The sequence below is a fragment of the Echinococcus granulosus genome (assembly GCF_000524195.1).
Source record: "Echinococcus granulosus chromosome Unknown EG_S00003, whole genome shotgun sequence".
NCBI classification, from domain to species: domain Eukaryota; kingdom Metazoa; phylum Platyhelminthes; class Cestoda; order Cyclophyllidea; family Taeniidae; genus Echinococcus; species Echinococcus granulosus.
The window spans coordinates 2,302,593-2,321,158 of record NW_020170383.1 but is presented as its reverse complement, the minus strand read 5'-3'; the positions used below and the strand labels follow the sequence as shown (position 1 = coordinate 2,321,158).

Sequence of the window (18,566 nt, the reverse complement as noted above, 5' to 3'; positions counted from 1 at the left end):
CTATTTCAATATTTCATTGAAAAGCATTTGGAGATGTAGTTTCGTAAAAAGGTTTATATAATGCAAAGGACACAAATTTCAAAATTCTTATAACTATGCACTTTTCATTTAAGGGGACACAAGCAGACAAACGCTATTGTAGGTCCAAACACTTGGCGCAACTGTTCAATGCAATGACAGATAGCAGATTGGAAGCCACGTTTACTTTTCATATACATCTTTTTTATTTTGCCCCGTACGAGGACTTAGTGTTCGATTGCAACCGTGACTGAGCCAAATAATATGGACGTAACAAAGTGGCACGGTCGAATAACTTACCATCATCGGTTCCTCCCTTGATACGAGCGAAGAAAAACTGCTGTCCGGCCCTTGCTCATCATGATACCGACTGCGTTCCCACTCAGCCAATATCTTTTCCTTTATTGCCATCTGTTGCTTAAATTTATTTCCTTCGGATACCTGATTCGGCTGCTCTAACCGATCATAACTTTTGTACTTTAATGAAATTTTCTTCTTTGTGACATTGGAGAGCTGTGGTTGAATATCAAAGGCAGTGGCACGCGAACCATCCACAGCGATATTCGCCACCGAAATTACCCGTTTGTCTAACTTCCTGGGTAACGGTGAAAATTGTTGGGTCGCAGTACTACGCACGTCGATCTCCACACTCTCTGAGTAGATTGTTCTGGGTTCAGCCCTTATCGCACACTCCTCTCCCTGTTTGTCATGCAAATGCGCGCGCATCAGTCCCTCACCCAAATCAACGATTCGTATATCATGCAGCCTAGCAGCCTCGGTGCTAATCCGCTTCACATTCGACCGTTTAATTTGCGGAGTGTAGAATTGATCGATTGTGCGGATGCTTGGGTGCGGTGGCGGTGGATGTGGCGACCTGGATAGCACGAATTGAGTGCTGGACGGGGTCACGTTGTTCCCGTACTCGAAGGTATTTTTTCTTGCATCCGAGAGGTATTCATACTGGGAGAAGGAGCGAACTGGAGGAGTAGTTTGATGGCGCTTCAGTGAGGAGGAAATGGGGAGACATGGGGCTACTGTCGTGGGGATAGAAAACTCGTAGACCATCTCTGGTTTTGCAAAAACAGATTGGAAGAGGGAGCGAATGAAGTCCACGAAACGGGTACCCGCAGAACCCGCACTTCTGCGTGAGATACCCCGCGTGGACTTGACGGAGTACTCACTGGGAAATGACATGAATCCAGGCTCGACTTATGGCGATGACGGCCGTGGTGATGGTGTTGAGGGAGGACGACATGCTCCGAAGACGAAGAAATCTTCGGGAGGGGACAACAGCGAGAAGGGGTTGTAGTACGGTGTTTACGGAAGGTGCGTGCAACTACCTCGTGATAGGCTGACAAACCGGCCAATCCTATCCGCTACGGAAATCTTAACGACTCTTCAGGTAGCATCTATTTTAAAAAGTATGGAACTCAAAAGATTATTTCTGGCTCATTCCCTAAAAACGGTAAATTCCATTTCAGTCTTAAAGCAGTGTTCACTTTTACCCATCATTAAGGCTGTCTTGATAAATTAGGTTAAATAATTTCGGTATCCACTGTTGCTTCTAATATATATTTCGAAAGAATCTATCTAATATTTCATTTAAGAAGCAGTCTGAAGTAAAGTTGGAGTGTTTTATCATCAATATTGCATGCAGCCTGGTAAGGTGCAGCTACTCTTTTTCACACATGAAACCCTAATTACCGATTTAACTTAACGGAGGATCATGATTACATTATCTGATCGCTAAACACCCAACTTTTGGTCCAAAATTCCTAGCACTGAACCAAATATACATTAAATTACCAGGAATTCAAGTAAAATTATTAGTCAAGAGATGCATGCAGCAATCAAAGCGATAATTGTTAGACTTTTGTTAAAGCTACTGATGTGTGAATATCCGTTTCAACATCAAATTTTCTCACTTGTTACATTGGAACCTATTTCTGATGTTTGACAACTACAAATTTGTTGGTTTTTGCACTATAATTTTGTTGTTTTACAGAAAATTGGCAAATTTTTACCTATTAACATACAAGCATTTGCAGTTTTACCAATTTTGCTTACAAAATACTTTCATAGTTGTGTAATACGATGGTTGTTTATCTTTCGGTTTTGGTGGGGAGCCACTTTTTTGACTTGGTCATTGTACCACTCCGGGTGGGCTGGCCTTTGGGCCATGCCAGTAGCCCTGATACCTTTTCTACGTCGAATATACTTATTCTGCTAGAGTATTATGTCTTCTTTCGTCCTCATGGAAATCCCGGGACGCTACACTTAACAGTGTTTTGCTATTCTAAGGGGAGCCTGCCATCGCATTCCGCTCCGTTGGTATTTTTTCGATTCACTATCCATAAGAATAGGAACACAGATTATCTGCATGATATTTGGTTATGTTGTATGATCACACGACCTATTCGACCTCTACATGAATAACGCTTATATCACCTAAGAAGTAGTCCCCCAGGCATTTGGTATATTTATTACCTCTTCTGGGATGACTTGAGAACCACATTTCAACTTAGTAAAAGTCTCCGACTCCACTAGGATCGAGAACCATACCCATAGTATTCACTTCATTCACTGATTTGCTGGTTTTTATTTCACGCAGCCTACCTATCTGTTCGACAAAATACTTGAAGTGGGTTAAATCCCTCCACGATTTTCCTTTTATGAGTCTTAAAATTGTGCAAGCCTTTTATGGGCAGATGTGCTTTAGATTAAAATTCCCAAATAAATGGTGAAATGGGAAGGATTGTAAAGTCATTGGCACTCTTCATGATACGCATATGGGCGAAGTAAATCTTCGTAAGGTGAAATGAAGTTACTGGATGCTACTTCAGCTTAATCCACTAACAAGATAGCATCTATCGTGGAGATCAAGTATGAACTCCACAGCATATCGTCCCAATGCATTGTCACAAGTGACTATGTATTGTAGCAGCTTGGTATTTTGTTCATCTGCGTGTCTAACCACACACTTTCTCCAATCTCCGAAGGCTATACTAGTCCTAGCTGACAGTCTCCCGAGCATGCTTGTGGCTTCCCAGACCTTCTTCACACCATAACCTGAATATATCTTAACTCATTGTGGATCGAGAGAAGACCAAGAGTGCTAAGTATCGGTGTGAACTTATATTAACCTAAAAGCATCATGCACAAAATGTCTGATCTTTGAACTAGGATAGCATGTTAGGCTATTTATTGGGTTTCTCGAATGAACACTTTCTAGATGCAGGTGTAGGTTTAGGAAATCTTTAAAATCTTTAAGTGTGTCTGCTTAAAATCAGCATATTCGGGTCATGTTAGCAGTAGTGAAGGAAAGTTGGGTTCTGGATGTATGATGCTACGTAATTAGACCATTAAGCTATGTGACGTTGGACTAATTTTAGACGCACTAATATTTTTCAGTGCATAGTATACTTCTGAGAATAAACAAACATTAAGTGAGATCCCATAAAGCACTATTCGCATTTATTTGCTTGTGCTAAAATTATTTCAGCCGATTTCACCGTAAATAGAACAGTCATTTTATCAATTGCAAGCTTTGGAACAAAATTAGCGTGATACTAATTACAGGAGAAGATTAGTTATTACATGGGGTTATGCACATTTCAATGAATCGGGGAAGTGGCTTGTTTTTGGTTCTGAAGTGACCTTATTGGTACCAGTGTTATTTTGAAACGTAGCAACTCACAATTCAGATAGCATACACTAGGTAATTTTCGCAGACAACGCGTAATAATCACCTAATCACTCTTCATTATGGCAACCATCTGTATATGCGTCTCGCTTTGACGTAGTATCTACCAAACAACGGCTTGAGAACCCATCATATTCTCAAAACTTCAGTAAAATGAAGCTCCCGTAGGTGTGACTTATCCAAATGTGTTTGTGTATGAGTTGGATGTGCCACCTCGTGTATTTTTAATGCTACCAAGGTAATTAGTTAACACCAGTCAAGCACTTTTTTGTAGAATTGCAGCTACTTCAGCTCTAACATCAATAGAATGGTCTTGAGTTGGTTGGCAATTGCCTTAAAAATGGTGTTATTAAAACTAACGCATCAAAATGACTTCTTTGGTTTTAGGAGCGTGAAATGCCACCAAAACTAGCGACATATGTAACGGAGGAGCGACTTGTTGAATACCAGGAGGCATTCGACACTTTCGATCCGGATGGTAAGGGAAAAATACCTTGTGAACACGTACTGGTCTGCTTGCGAAAGGTCGGACTGATGCCCGCTGACTGCGAACTGGAGGTTCGTAGTGACCTCAGTAATTATATCTAATGATATTTCAACCCCTTCTACTTATTTATAAGCACTCAGTTAGTGCTCCAATAATGATCCCCCCCCCCTACACGCGACATATACATGATGCAGGCAAGCACGACCAGAACTGCTGGATACACTCAAAATACTTTTGCCTCAAAAGATAAGCACTAGTAGCAACAGCTGCATCCACTAAATGTGCTTCCCACACCCCCCTTTTTTAAATTGCAGGATCTACTGCGCTCTGTTGACACAGAGAAAAATATTTTTTCGGAGGGTATCAACTACGAGCAATTTTGCCAAATAGCTTCCAAGAAGGAAAAGGATGTATACAACGAAGAAGACATAGTAAATGCATTCGCCCTCTTCGATTCAACGTCTAAAGGCTACTTGACAACGGAGGAGCTGACACAAACCCTCTGCACACGAGGAGACAAATTATCCGCAGGTGAAATGGCCGCACTTATTAAAAGCGCTGGGGCCAGTACAAATGGACGCATACACTACGAGGACTTCATACATCATATGATGTTAAGAGACTAAGCCATTTTTCTCAATGTCTTAGATGCCTAAATTTTCATCGAAGCAAAACTGAACACAAAGGTTACTTTGTAAATAATTGACGAGGTTTTGTTAGAATATATGCATATATTGGAATATTTACAATGAAGGTTCACCACTTTCCCGTAGACATGGAATAAAAGCAAGGAGATCCCTGGCATTCATGGGGCTAGGGTTCAAAACCAGATTTGGAAGAAGATCTTTCAGTTTTGCATGTCTCAACGCGGCATTTCGGCGTTCCAAGGCAGCCACCCAATACTTCAGTTTCTTGTAGGCCAGCTTTGTCCTAACTAAACCAACTATCACCGACCTGTAGGCGTGTTTGGTCCTACGCTGCAGTTCGCTCACAGTCGAACTAGACTTGTCCGAGGAAATGAATTCTACAAAGGGACTCAACATCGAGTTATCCATCATCTCCTCGAGTTTTATGCAGGGTGTCTGAAGAGGGGATGACGCCTCACGTTCCAGTCGATCCAAAAATCTTGGCCACGCGGAAAGTTCTCGCTCATAACTTTCAAACAAAGCATCTATCGAATTTGGAATGGGCTTCAAGTCACTTAATACAGGGATTTTTTGATACTGGGAGTGCTGAGCAGAACGATGACTTGGGGATTTAGTAGAAGGACCTGAAAAAAGTGCACCTTCCACATGCGAGTGTGGAGAGGATGCAGTCACCGGACCAGTGGGAACTGGAGGGCTAAATGGAGCTAATATTAGTGGTTGCTCCAAATGAGTATTCACGCGTTCACGGTCCTGCTCTCCAAGGGACGACACTGAATGACGAGGGACAAAAGTGGAGGAAATGTGAGAAACACAATCGTCTTTTAAAGCGACCCCAAGACTCTTCCGTCGAACCACAATTTTAGGGCTACTGTAGCCGATTGGGGGATCTGAAGAGGTAGGAATGACCATCATACTGCGCCGAATCGACTTACGCCGCGTCTTTTGTGCAGCGAGAGAAATATCAGATGGAGAGATTTGATCTTCCCAATCGCCAAAATCCCCAACGGACATTGCATTGATGTGATATCTGCTTGAAAAATAGGCTTTGTAATCAATCTAATGAGGTTTTACGAAAAACGACTGAAAAGGACCAAAAAATTGACCACCACATTTTAATCTACATAAGTAACTCAGCTGAAGTACCGACAGCACCAAAATACGGTATAAAATGTGCGCATGATACTAACAAACCATAGAGGTTGTGTAGCATTAAATAAGCCTTTTTCTCCAGAAAAGGGGCGCGGAGCAACATAAGGAAAGTGTCACATAATTATTGAGTATAAAAATGTCTGCATAATTATTAACCGAGTTCCGCAACTACATTAAGGCGAGGCTAAATATATCGAACAAAACCACCTACATGTGATCAATTGGATTAGCAAAAGGATATTTTGACGAAACCAAATAACCTCATCCAATTAAATTCATGTATTTGTCAAAGATGGTTTTAAAGTTATAATGTAATAAAACGCTATGTGCAATTTCAACGCTAGGCGAAGACGCCTTAACCATTGGACTGGTCTTACAATTTTAACTCTTACTTTCTATACCTTAATTTCGCAGTACTTGAAGTGGTCCACACCTTCCTGGACTATTTTTGAATTTACATTATTATCACACTGTATAAGTATATGTTAAAAATGCTTTAGTTGTCTTTTTTCCCAAAAAAATTCCGAATACTTAGAGTCTTTGCACTTTTTTGTCGTGTTTGTGTAAAATGATATTACGATAAGAATATCCGTTTTTTCCAAGTGACTGAAAAATGACTTCTGCTGACTCAAAGAATGCCAATTTACCACGTTGGTGACAGAAGTGGCACAGTTAAATTCCGAATCTCAGTAATTGCATCGTATTCTGCATGTAGGTGTCAATTTGGCTTTTATTTGTATCTAGCAGTAGACTTCTCATAATTGTTCCCGTTTATAAAAACAGGTCTTTTTGTTTCCTAAAAGTTGCTATATTGTTTATCCCTTGACCTTATTGTTGTGGAAGCACACGTCACGCATTCCGAATCGGTCAAACTACTAATAAAATATTTTAAATTAGTATTAAGTTTAATTTCGACATAAACATAAGCTAAAATGCTAAAACTACTTATTATTACTTCACCCTGTAAGGTTTTTAGAAATCAGGCGCCGATAAAATCATCTGCTTAAGATCGCGACGCGTGATTTTCTTTTTTTCTCAAAAGTTCATTTAATGAATAATGGTGAAACCTGCAAAAGTCTTAAGATTTATAAATCTTCTGACAAGCATCAAGAAAAACTTTGAAGTTAGTCTAACACAATTTTAGACCATATCGTCGAAGAAAGGAACAAATTCGAATGCGTAATTTCAAGTGTTTAGTTCGCAAATTTAACGGTCATAGGTAACGACGGTCGGAATAACCAGTGTTGAATTGGTACGTAACGTAGGATTAAGCAAATCAAGCTAATCAAAATTGGTCGGATTAGGCATCTTAATAATGGCTGCTGAGATTAAACCATCGCCTCCGTGGATGTCTATCGGGGGGCAAGACGTATATTAATACACCGGTCACAGTGAAATCTCAATACCCGCTGCAAGAATCGTACACAAGAGTACGCATAAAAGGCGCCCTCAAGTGCCGATTTTGTAGCATCCAGTGTGACTTCCTTTGCTGGTCAATGGAACTACACCATTGATTCTAGCTACTCAGCCATTATGAGCTAAATGACTAGGGCGAGATTTTTTTTAAGAGATATTTTTTGCCTTGGATGTAGGATACTTTGTGTTTATGTATCTAAAGAACGCAAATATTTGCAGAACTGGAAGCAGTCGAGTGAATTTTCACCTTCCCTTATCAGGCCTATTAGTGGGACTACGTTTGAAAACATTACGATTACAAAATCCTTTGTGCTTTAGAAGACCACCGATGATTGTTTAATCGAATTATGAAGCAGAATAAAGTATTCACTTAACTGGAGTCTTAGGGGTCTACACCTTTGCTAGTTTAAAATAGGCATCTTCATTAATAAATTGTGAAATTTTTTAGAGCTTCTGCGATTTCCAGTGTCATGAGCAGCTAGAACTGGAAAAGTGAATCTTGGTTAGGCACTTCTTAAATGGTTATTAAAAGGATTGTCCATCTGAATAACTGGATAAATGTATAATTGATTTCCTTGCCATAATCAAACGTTTCTGACTTCCATATGAGTTCCCAGAGGCAAATGGCCAGTTTCCATTGCAAAAGTGCATAATGATCGAAAGTGATTTTGCTGTAAAAACAATCAAAAACTGCTTCATCTTGCGTATCGAGGGTGGAACTGAAAGGTCAGACCTTCTTAGACGGGGAAAATTCCGCTAACGCAGCAGCGGTCAATTTTGATTGTGGCGTAACCTTTCACCGTGACCACTGCATATTTCAGCCGGAAGCAATATTTCACGTGCGTGGGCTTTCAGGCTCACAGGTAATACCTATTTTTATCCATAGCCTTTGAGATCAAAAAACCCCTTTAATCCCGACATTTTCGGTATATACAACATGGGGCTTCCAGTGTGATAAATAACAAATCATTTAGTCTTGATAAAGGCTACATCACGCCTCTCAGGAAATTCGTGGACGGCAATGCTTTGCAGTCAATACCAGGCAACAAGATTAGGTCGATTTGAAGGTGAAACTAATCTTCAATTATTCAATTTGAATAAATTTGAGGAATTTTGAAAAGTGATTTGGTAACGTCTCAAGTATTGCCAATAAGCTTCTCTAGACTCAAGAAGGAAAGAAGTATTCGTGTATATTTCTTCAAGCACTACTTTGTATGGAATTAACAATCAAAAATTTACATAAGAATATTCATGAGTACTGAAAGCAAAACAAAGGGCATAAGTTTGGTCACCCGAAATTCTAAGTACATTTTGATCTTATCACCAAAAAGGGAGATTGATAGATTTTAGCATTAAAAAAAAACACCAAAAAGGATAGCTAGAATCCAGGACTAGCGAAGCCAGCGTTTGAGGGTAGATAAGTGAGAGTCTCGGAGAGATGAACCAGACTCCACCCGGGTGCCTAGGCTGATGCCTTTGACCCTGTGACCGCGAAAAACGAGGTGGGGGGCCTGTCGGGCCCTAGCCTCCTGGATGCAGTGCCGTCCATCCAGTAAAAGGATATAACCCGGTTGACAGACACACTCGTAGCCGCCGTAGCGGTTAATGCACGTGCCAAAGTCGGGGTCGCAAGGTGCAAGGGTGACGCACTCATCAATGTCCTGACTGCAGTCGGAACCCTCAAAGCCGCGCGTACAGGAACACATGTTGTCGCCGCGACAGACACCACCATTTCTGCAGGGGCGAGTGCAATCGTCGGAAGATCCCTCCATCTAGTTTTTGAAGCGAGAAAACAATTCAAGTGAGCTGAGTAAAGTACGGTCTGAGAATAAAAATTGGATGGACATGATGATAATTGAAAATGGAATAGGATTGTCTTTTGATCAATTTCATGCATTTGTGCAATTCTACTATTTTTTTCCGTTTTAAACTTACCTTAAAGTCGCTCATTTTTATAACAAGGAACTGTAGTTTGTGAATCAAAAGTGATATTCAAGAAATTCATTTCCTGTTGGTATCAGATGAAGGCGAGCTTTCTGAAACCGATTACGATGCGTTTGAGCGAGGAAATGGTAAATGGCGACGAGCTGTTTTATTATCATGTTGCAATTTCCAAGGGTCATACTTTCGAGCAGCATGCCAATGTGGCGAATCGCTTCACGCAAATACAAAACATTTTGATTTTGGCAATATTAGAGAAAGCAACTTGTTGACGGTTAGCCCAACTTATTTTTAGATACAAAATCAAACTTGAACATGTTTGGATTCAATTAATTGTAGAGTTAATGATTGAACTTCGAAATAAAGCTGAAAAGCTAAAGGCATGAGTCGTGTAGCTAAGATGGTTTTCTGATATTAGCTTCATTTGAAGATATGACGAGTATCAGTTTGTAGGCAGTATGATCAAATATCCGCGCCAAATAAGTAGTACTGTTATGCATTTAGGAGTAGTAATAGTAGTGAGTGAGCACATTGAGTGAACTGTTAAGAGATAAATTTTAAAAAGCGCCGTGCTTTGGTATGCGATGGAAGGACGATGTTGCGACTGATTATTTAATGCACTCTTACAATTTCCTCAACAGCGACGACTGGATTAACTTCAAAATTTGCACAAATTGCAGAGGATATTTGGAAGATGGGCCTTACAACCAAAAACAATTTGCTAAACTACTTCAATTTCCAAAGGATCAGTCAATCGACTATTCCCCCTTAGGGGACTTATGTCTTGAGACATGATAAATAATCTGCCCTATTCAACGTAGCAACTGATCTACAAATTGTAGTCGAAGTCAATAAAAGATGCCACCTTAACTCAAGTTGTGCGATAAGGCCATTTGCTTTAGCCGTGTAGCATTAAAAATTAGTCCCATTCTTCGGAAGATATGACTGGGTTGCCTTGCAGAAACAGTTTGTGTTTTGTGATGCGTCTGGAGCTAGCGAAAATGGCACGATCAGCACAATATAGCAAAGAAAATACCCAAATAATTTTTCTTCACAAGCTATTTAATTTGTATGCAATTTCTGCTAAACCTTTGGGTATGTTTTATGCCAATATAAGCATTTTGCCGAGATTGTGAGCAATACCGAGTGATATACGATGCGAGATGTCATTGGGTTAAACTATTAGCATCAGTAAAAGTCAGGTTGCAATTTATTTTATCTACCCTCATAGAAAATAACGTGATTTGGGTGAATTAAGGAACCACGGCTCAAAATAGACATTAAGAAACTGAATGTCTCTCTCGTGATGAATTGCAGAGAAAATCAGAACTATTCATCGATATCTGAATAGAGAAAACTGAAGTAGCATATTTATATTGTTCGTCTCATGGTTTTGGAATTGCAAGTTCAACTACATGACCTAGAATGAATTTTCGTAGACTGTTAGACACATGGTCGATGGCCGTGTAAGTCACCATTAACACTCCTTTGGTTTGTTCTAGGTAAGGCCTTACGCAAGTCATCGGTTAACGCTAACAAATTTTATGAAAACCACCTACCGAAAATTTGGCTTTGAGTAGTAAACTCCTTCCTGAGGATATAAACAGCGGGAGAAATCCGGCATGTTGTACACAGATGGGCAATACTTGTCGCAAAACATGTATGGTACGATGATACGTGGCATTATATGAAAGCAACCAAGGAATCGTCTAAGTGACAACCGCATCTGAAAAGGCAATTTTAAATCTTCCTATGCAGAACAGCTTTGTTTGGATCCGGCGTAAAATGGTCCAACAATATCATAAAATAATTCCTTCCACCCCAATTCCGTGTTTACATTTTGGATTTTGTTACTACCACCCCATGTGGATGGAACGAAAATCGCAGTGCTTTAGTACTGCCCAGGTCATGATATGCTGCATGATTCTTAAAAGTCGATCCAGATTTAATAAGGCTATTTAGTAAACTTACAATGCAGGTTCTCTTGTCAGGCATTTGTGTATATCCGGGCGGGCAGATGCATTCGTAGGAGCCATGAACGTTTCTACAGCCGTGAGCGCAGCCATGGACGTAGGCAGGCATCGCACACTCATCGATGTCCGCATCACAGCGGGGGCCCTGAAAGCCGGCCGGACAGATACATCGACCGCGTAGGCACTGTGCTTTGCCGACACAGGGCGGATCACAGGCCTCCGAAGGACTACATGTCCTACCGTTTGGATTCAGCTCGTAGCCCTCGTGACAGGCGCACAGGTAGCCCCCGTCCTTCAACAAGCATATGCGTGTTTCAGCAGGTGTTAGACCAACAAAAGCAAGGCGAAAAGAGTGACAAAGTCTGTTAACGGAAGGCGATAAACTCTTTAACCATATTTTAAAAAATAGCAGTTTCATAAGAATGAACCGGTAGCACTCAGCCGAATTCCTTACGCATTCAAAGATAGCAAAAATACTTAGGTTTTGTACTATTTTGCAAATGATTTTCACAATCAGTGCTTGTAAGGAAGTTTTTCCTCGAAAATTATTGACTCATTTCAATTAATTTTGCATGCCTCTGTAGAATAAGAAAAATTTTCTACTAAAATGCTAATATTATCGGTCCCGGAACCAGTAATGCGCGTATTATGGAGTCTAAAAAAAGTGAAAACAAATGAATGCAACACTTAAAATCATACCAAACAATCAAGCTTCTGTGACATAATGCCTAAGTTCATTGCCTGCCATAGGATCGTTATTTGAATACATTTGCTGACATTCAGTGAGGCCATGTGAACGAAATTAAAAGGGCAATTTTGATGTGGTCTCCAACCCCAGAAAGCTATAGTTGGCGGCTCTATGCTAAATTAGTATCAATTCGACACTGATATTCTGACACACGTTCTAAGTCCGACGCCAAGATTTCAACTAATAATTGCTGGTTATTCTACTGATTGACGCAAAATAATCTAGTGGGAAAAAGTAACGCCAGGCATGTTATACACTACGTACTATTTTAAATCTGAAAAGGAAGTTATAGAACACAATTTTATTTCAGTAGCTGCATTTAATCAATTTGGAAAAATAAAGTGACTTGACTTACCTGTGAGTACCTTGAACATTATTCTTTTTAGAAAGATAAAACTCGCTTATTCGTTAAACCATTGTTTTACTAGTTTAGTAATACAGTTCATTTAGTACTTTTCAGTTTTATTATGCATGCCATTGTGGAGGCAATACCACTTCATGTACCTTTTTTAGCATAAACTCATTCTACGTTTTATGAACAAAATGTTTTGTATGGTAAACAATTCCCCCCATGCTTCCAAGGTTCACATTTAAATGCTACCCTGAATTGTTACTAAACCAGATGTATTACTATTAGGCAGTCCTCCATTCGAAGCACTTTATTGGCATATTTCTAGCTTTAGCAACAAATTGGACTGGTGATTGCGCGATGATAGAAGTGATGCATAGTCTTTCTAACTGAGTTTGCAGGGACTGATTTCAACCTAATCCCAAGAGCAAATTAGCAAACCACGGTAAAGCTACGCATTCACAGAAAGTGTGTGCACATTCCTCCCACCAGTGGTGAAATAAGGGACCGAATCGAGAAAAAAATGATTTTTTTGTCGATAGCAAAGAAAATAAACGTTTAAGTGGTTTGTCATCACCCAAGAGGAGATGAAATGAGAAAAACGACTTTACAGACTTCGCAGTTCAACAATAAATCAAGCTACGATCCATATCTCATCGCATACCTCATCTTGAAACGGTTTTCCAGGAAAGAATGTTATTTGTGCGTGAACAAGACTCCTGGGGAATTTGTATTTCGGGTAATCGAAGCCTAAAAATAAGATTCAGTAATCGACCGAAGACAGAGGAGATTGACAAGCAGTACTTAGGACGCATAAAATCACTACAATAACTATCTACCGTCTTAATAAAGCTAAAGAATTAGGTGTTCCATGACTTTTAAAGAAAATAACCTTGAAAAATCCGATGCACTTTAGCACCGGCTTGCTGAATAAGGCCGATTTGGAGGTGTATTTTGGTACCATTTTTCAAAACTTAACACTTCGCACATAGCGGCCTCTTAGGGCACAATTCAGGGTATTGCTGTGGGAAATCGCAAAACGGCTTTCACTTTCACTCCTGCATTTTCACCAATTTTCTTTCCACTTCTGATCTTAACATTATTTCATTACTTACCACCGACTTGTAGATTTCTCAACCATCAAAATGTTAAAATGATTCGTTGGATTTGAAGTGGCAAGTTCGCCAAGAAAATAAACCTTACGACAATCCTTATTTATCAAATAAATAAAAGACAACTTACTTCGTCTGTCAATGCATCAAATGCCTTACTTCTTTTTGTTCATTTCATTGAAGATAAATAATGAAGCCTAATTGATTGATGCAAAGTTGCTAAAGTAGGTCAAACACTCGCAAGTTAAGAGATTACACTATGTTGATGCAGAAAAACTTACCGGCTTACTGTAGCACACCTGATCGCATGGCTCCTCCTCTCTACAAACGTCGACAACATCTTCGCAACGCGTACCACGAAATCCAGGCGGACATTGGCATCTGCTGACACAAACACCTCCGTTCAGACATCCACCGGGGCATTTGTTCCCATTGTCAACTCTGCGACATGAAAATCCATCTGGCTGGAGCTCATAGCCTGACTCACATTGGCACTCATACCACCCTGGGGTGTTGAGACAGCGCTGTTCGCACATGACTTGGATACCTGCTTCTCCGCTGCACTCATCAATGTCCCTGTCACACCGTTCACCAGCAAATCCTGGCTGACAAACGCACTGACCAACCACGCATCGACCATGGATACAGTTTTCCCCAACTTGGCAACTGGGTTTACATGCGGTTGCGTTGTTGGGCTGAGCTGGTACGTAACCTGTCCGGCATCTGCACTCGTACGTTTCACCTCCTAAATTGACACATTCCTGTTCACAGGGTCTAAACGCTTTGCACGCATTTTGAATGATTTCACAGTACTTCCCAGCGAATCCGTCATTGCATTTGCAGGTATTCGCAGCCACGCAAACGCCGCGACCCAACCAACAGGGTGGATCACAAAGCTCATCATTTACACAGATGGTGGTGCTATTGGGCGCGAGATGCATACCAAGGGAGCATTCGCAGTGGTAAGAACCGTGTGTGTCTACACATAAATTCGAACACCCACCATTATCCACCGCACATTCATTTATGTTGCGTTCACATCTCTTCCCTTCAAATCCGGAATTGCATTTACACGTTTTCGTCTCCATGTCACACTCTCCTTGACCAATTTCACAAGGCGGCTGACACCCGAATTCGATGCAACGGTTGGGATTCTTGGGATCGGGGATATAGCCAGAGTAGCACCGACAGAGATGGCGTTTTCCCGGCAGACTAACGCATATATGCTCGCATTCATGATGGCCCGTTGAACATAAATCAGCCTCGTGCTGACAGTAGGGACCTTCATAACCAGGGCGGCAGATACAACGGCCGTACTTGTCGCAGTCACCTTTACCTGGAACGCAGTTAGTCATGCAATCACCAGGAGCACATTTGTGAGAGTCATTCAAAGAAAGCTCATAGCCTGGATCACATCTGCACTCGTAGCTGCCGAACGTGTTGACACATGTGTGATCACATTCATTGATTCTTAGCTTGCACTCATCGACATCCTCTTCACAGGATTTTCCTGTGAAACCCGGATTGCATTGGCAGACACCGTTGTAACACGCTCCCTGGCCCGGCACGCAATCGGGCTCGCAACGAAGTGGTTCACAACGTCGTGGATCATACGGGGAGGGCTGATAACCTTGGCTGCAAGTGCACTCATAGGATCCGTGAGTGTTTACACAGCTGTGTTCGCAACGGTGGCGATTTTCACGACACTCGTCCACATCCTTTTCACACGCCACTCCTGTAAACCCTTCCTTACATTCACATACACCTTGAATGCATTGTCCTTGGCCGGGGACACAACCGAGTTCACAACGGATGGGCTCACAAAGGCGAGGATCTGAAGGAACAGGATGGTAGCCTTCATCACAAGTGCACTGGTAGGATCCCTGGGTATTAATGCATCTCTGCTGACAGTCATGTATTCCTTCATAGCATTCGTCAACATCTCGTTCGCAAGCTTTTCCCGTGTAGCCCCGGTGGCATTCACAGATACCGTTGCGGCAATAGCCTTGTCCCTTAACGCATTCCGGGCTACATGTGAGAGGTTCACAATGGTTTGGATTATGGGGTGATGGTCGATAACCCTCATAACATCTGCACTGAAAAGATCCAGGGAGATTCACGCACTCCTGCTCACAGTTGTGTAGCCCCTCACGACATTCATCCACATCTCTTTCACAGAATCGTCCTGTAAAGCCTTCTCGACATTGACAAATTCCGCCGTTGCACACGCCTTGACCCGGAACACACTCCGGCTCACACTTGATTCGTTCGCAGCGACTGGGATCAGTAGGCAAAGGTCTGTACCCTTCGTAGCAAGCACATTCGAAAGAACCATGATTGTTGATGCATCGTTGCTCACAATTATGGAATCCTTCTTGGCATTCATTTACGTCACGTTCACACGCTACCCCTCGGAAGCCTTGAGTGCATTGACACTGGCCCTCAACGCAAACACCTTGACCGAGATAGCATTGTGGAATGCAGTCTCGAGGAATGCAGGAGCGATTGTCACGATTGTCTAACATATAGCCATATCGGCATTCACAACGGAATGAACCGTAGGTGTTTACACACCGATCTTGACAGTTGTGGACACCGGCAGCACACTCGTCTATGTCGTTTTCGCAGGTCCTACCTTCGAAGCCATCTTTGCATTGGCATCTTCCTTCTACGCACTCACCCTGTCCTGGTGTGCAACGAGGAGAGCATTCTTTCTCAATACAAGTCTTGTTATCCCGAGAATCCAGCTCGTAGCCCGGTCTACAAAGACATCGGAATGAACCAAAGGTGTTGATGCAGTCGTGATTACATCCACTAGTCCCTATAGCGCATTCGTCCACGTCAAACTCACAGCTGGGACCCTGAAATCCGGGTCGACACTTGCACACCCCACCTGTGATACATTCCCCTTGTTCAGGTAAACATGGAGGATCACAGGTTCGTCCGATACATGTCCGGTTGTCGCGAGGGTTTAGAGTCATGCCTGGAAGACATCTGCATGCATACGAGCCAAATGTATTGACACAATAATACTCGCATTCGTGGATTCCTGTTAGACACTCATCAATGTCATAAGAGCATTGTGGTCCAGTTAGACCTGGAGGACAGGGATTACCACAGCTGACTCCATCAGGTTGAAGAACTAATGTCTCTGGACAAGTACACAGACGGCTGTTATTTAGTGAAATGCATCCATATTCACAGGGAGGTAGTTCGAGACTGTTGAAACAGTAATCCTTTGAAGAGCAGCTGGGACCGGTAAAGCCAGGATTACACATGCATTGGCCAGTCTTGTGATCACAAATTCCGTGGTTTGAGCAGTTATTGGGACATGCAAGCAAACTTTCTGTGGCACACATAGGCTGGAGACGCACGTAAAACGGAATTAAGCAGTCGCAACCAGATGGTGGAATATCTGTTGCTGGCTTGAAGCACCCGAATGCACAGGAGAGACCAAAGAAATTCTGGCAGTCTGAAGACCTAATTAGGTTGCATGCAGATTGCCTTCGGAAGGCGTCACAATGACAGATTCTACCAATACACTGGGACCCGCCAATGCAAAAAGGAAAACATCCGACACTGCAGTTTTCAGTTACGCAGTTTTGGGGACACAGAGGTCCCGTACCTGTATCCGAGCACATAGCTGGAATGCAGTACGGTGGAACACAAGTAGCTTCATTCCAGGCAACTCTTCGGGGAGGTGAATGCTGATATCCCCAGTACTGCCCTTCTTCATTCCACTGAGCCCCTGGAGGCAGTCTGCCGGCTGGTGGAAATTGTTCCTCATGAACTGCGTTATCTATGATCTCTGGAATTTCTATGTAGTTGTTGTTGAACTTGTCGCTGGGTAATGGAGGACGCAGGCCAACCACGTCTAGATTTTCTCGGCCTTCACCGTGCTGTTGAATGAGTCTTGCTACTTCGCTGTAGGTAGTGCTATTTATTGCAGCAACAATTTGCAAGAGAGCTAAGAGTGAGAGAGTAAACCAAAACATTCTACAAGAGTAGTGTTTCCTATGCAAGTGGCATTACACGATTGGGGAGGAAATTAATGCCAAAAACATCCGCTGTATCACGTGATCAGAAGAAAGCCCCAGGTGTGCGGGTGGTATCAGTGGCTAGGGTGACGAATAAGGTGCATAAGCGATTCACACTGACATTTTCGTTCACCTAGAAACCAATCCAATGGCACCAGACATCTGAACAACGGTTAATGGGGTCCTGACCAATCAGCTTCGTCTACCCTTTTAAGACCTAAAAACAAATTAGAATAAAAAATTCACTATTTATGCTAAATTGTTTCATTATTTTTCCAGACCTGCTAAACAATAATCGACAAAAATAATCGGATTCGGAGTTAGATGGAAAATCATACGGATTTCAAAATAAGATACCAAATCTTGACTGCATGGTTAGTCAAGATTGACAAATAAGCTCAAAATAAGTAGGATTTATATCAGATCAATAATAAGCCTAAGCTCTTACTATGAGACGTCGCGCCAAAAATCAGATTGGAAGCTAAAAACTTGAGAGGCTATTTGATCTGAAGCGCTGAGAAATGTCGAGATGTCATATTCTAGGTCACTAGAATGCCTTACCCTTTAAAGGTGTCAGTTTTAACAAATGCATCAAGAGATGACATGCTGAAAATTGAAATGACCCGCTAAAGGTTTCCTGATGATGCAGAAATTATTCAGTTATCTACCAAGTACCACGAATTCCTATACTGACCAATTTTTCATAAGAAGAGATGGATAATTTAGCACGGTCTTATTTGTCTTCGATATACCCTCAATTTACTTTAAGTACTTGGCATCAACCAAGAATTCTTGACTATGAAAAACGCAATGATATCGCTTTTGTCTTGAGATTAAGTTTGACATTAAGCAGAAGCCGGATGAGCTTCTTCAGATAAAAAGGGGATGATATTCACCAAATTAAACTGACGAAGGATAAATAAGATGCATCTTTCAATAGTGATTTAAAAAGGCGAAATTTGCAGTCACAGTTCTATAAATAGTTC

At 41.6% G+C, this 18,566-nt stretch overlaps 4 protein-coding genes across 4 annotated transcripts; 1 reads left to right on the top strand and 3 right to left on the bottom strand. All coding sequences in view use genetic code 11, as the record gives it.

The window, feature by feature from the left end:
- Positions 1-223: 223 nt before the first annotated feature.
- On the bottom strand, positions 224-1,212 carry EGR_00937 (hypothetical protein; the record flags this gene model as incomplete). The annotated part of the gene is made up of 2 exons (XM_024490186.1): positions 224-268; positions 319-1,212. 2 exons carry the CDS (start codon positions 1,210-1,212, stop codon positions 224-226), a joined length of 939 nt encoding a protein of 312 aa, XP_024355589.1.
- A 2,905-nt stretch (positions 1,213-4,117) lies between these two features.
- EGR_00936 (Calmodulin) lies at positions 4,118-4,834 on the top strand (the record flags this gene model as incomplete). Its single annotated transcript, XM_024490185.1, has 2 exons — positions 4,118-4,279; positions 4,523-4,834. The coding sequence occupies 2 exons, from the start codon at positions 4,118-4,120 to the stop codon at positions 4,832-4,834; spliced, it is 474 nt and encodes a 157-aa protein (XP_024355588.1).
- Positions 4,835-4,951: 117 nt separating this feature from the next.
- On the bottom strand, positions 4,952-5,866 carry EGR_00935 (hypothetical protein; the record flags this gene model as incomplete). Its single annotated transcript, XM_024490184.1, has 1 exon — positions 4,952-5,866. One exon carries the CDS (start codon positions 5,864-5,866, stop codon positions 4,952-4,954), a length of 915 nt encoding a protein of 304 aa, XP_024355587.1.
- A 5,050-nt stretch (positions 5,867-10,916) lies between these two features.
- EGR_00934 (Neurogenic locus Notch protein) lies at positions 10,917-17,538 on the bottom strand (the record flags this gene model as incomplete). Its single annotated transcript, XM_024490183.1, has 3 exons — positions 10,917-11,087; positions 11,333-11,719; positions 13,825-17,538. The coding sequence occupies 3 exons, from the start codon at positions 17,536-17,538 to the stop codon at positions 10,917-10,919; spliced, it is 4,272 nt and encodes a 1,423-aa protein (XP_024355586.1).
- Positions 17,539-18,566: the final 1,028 nt, after the last annotated feature.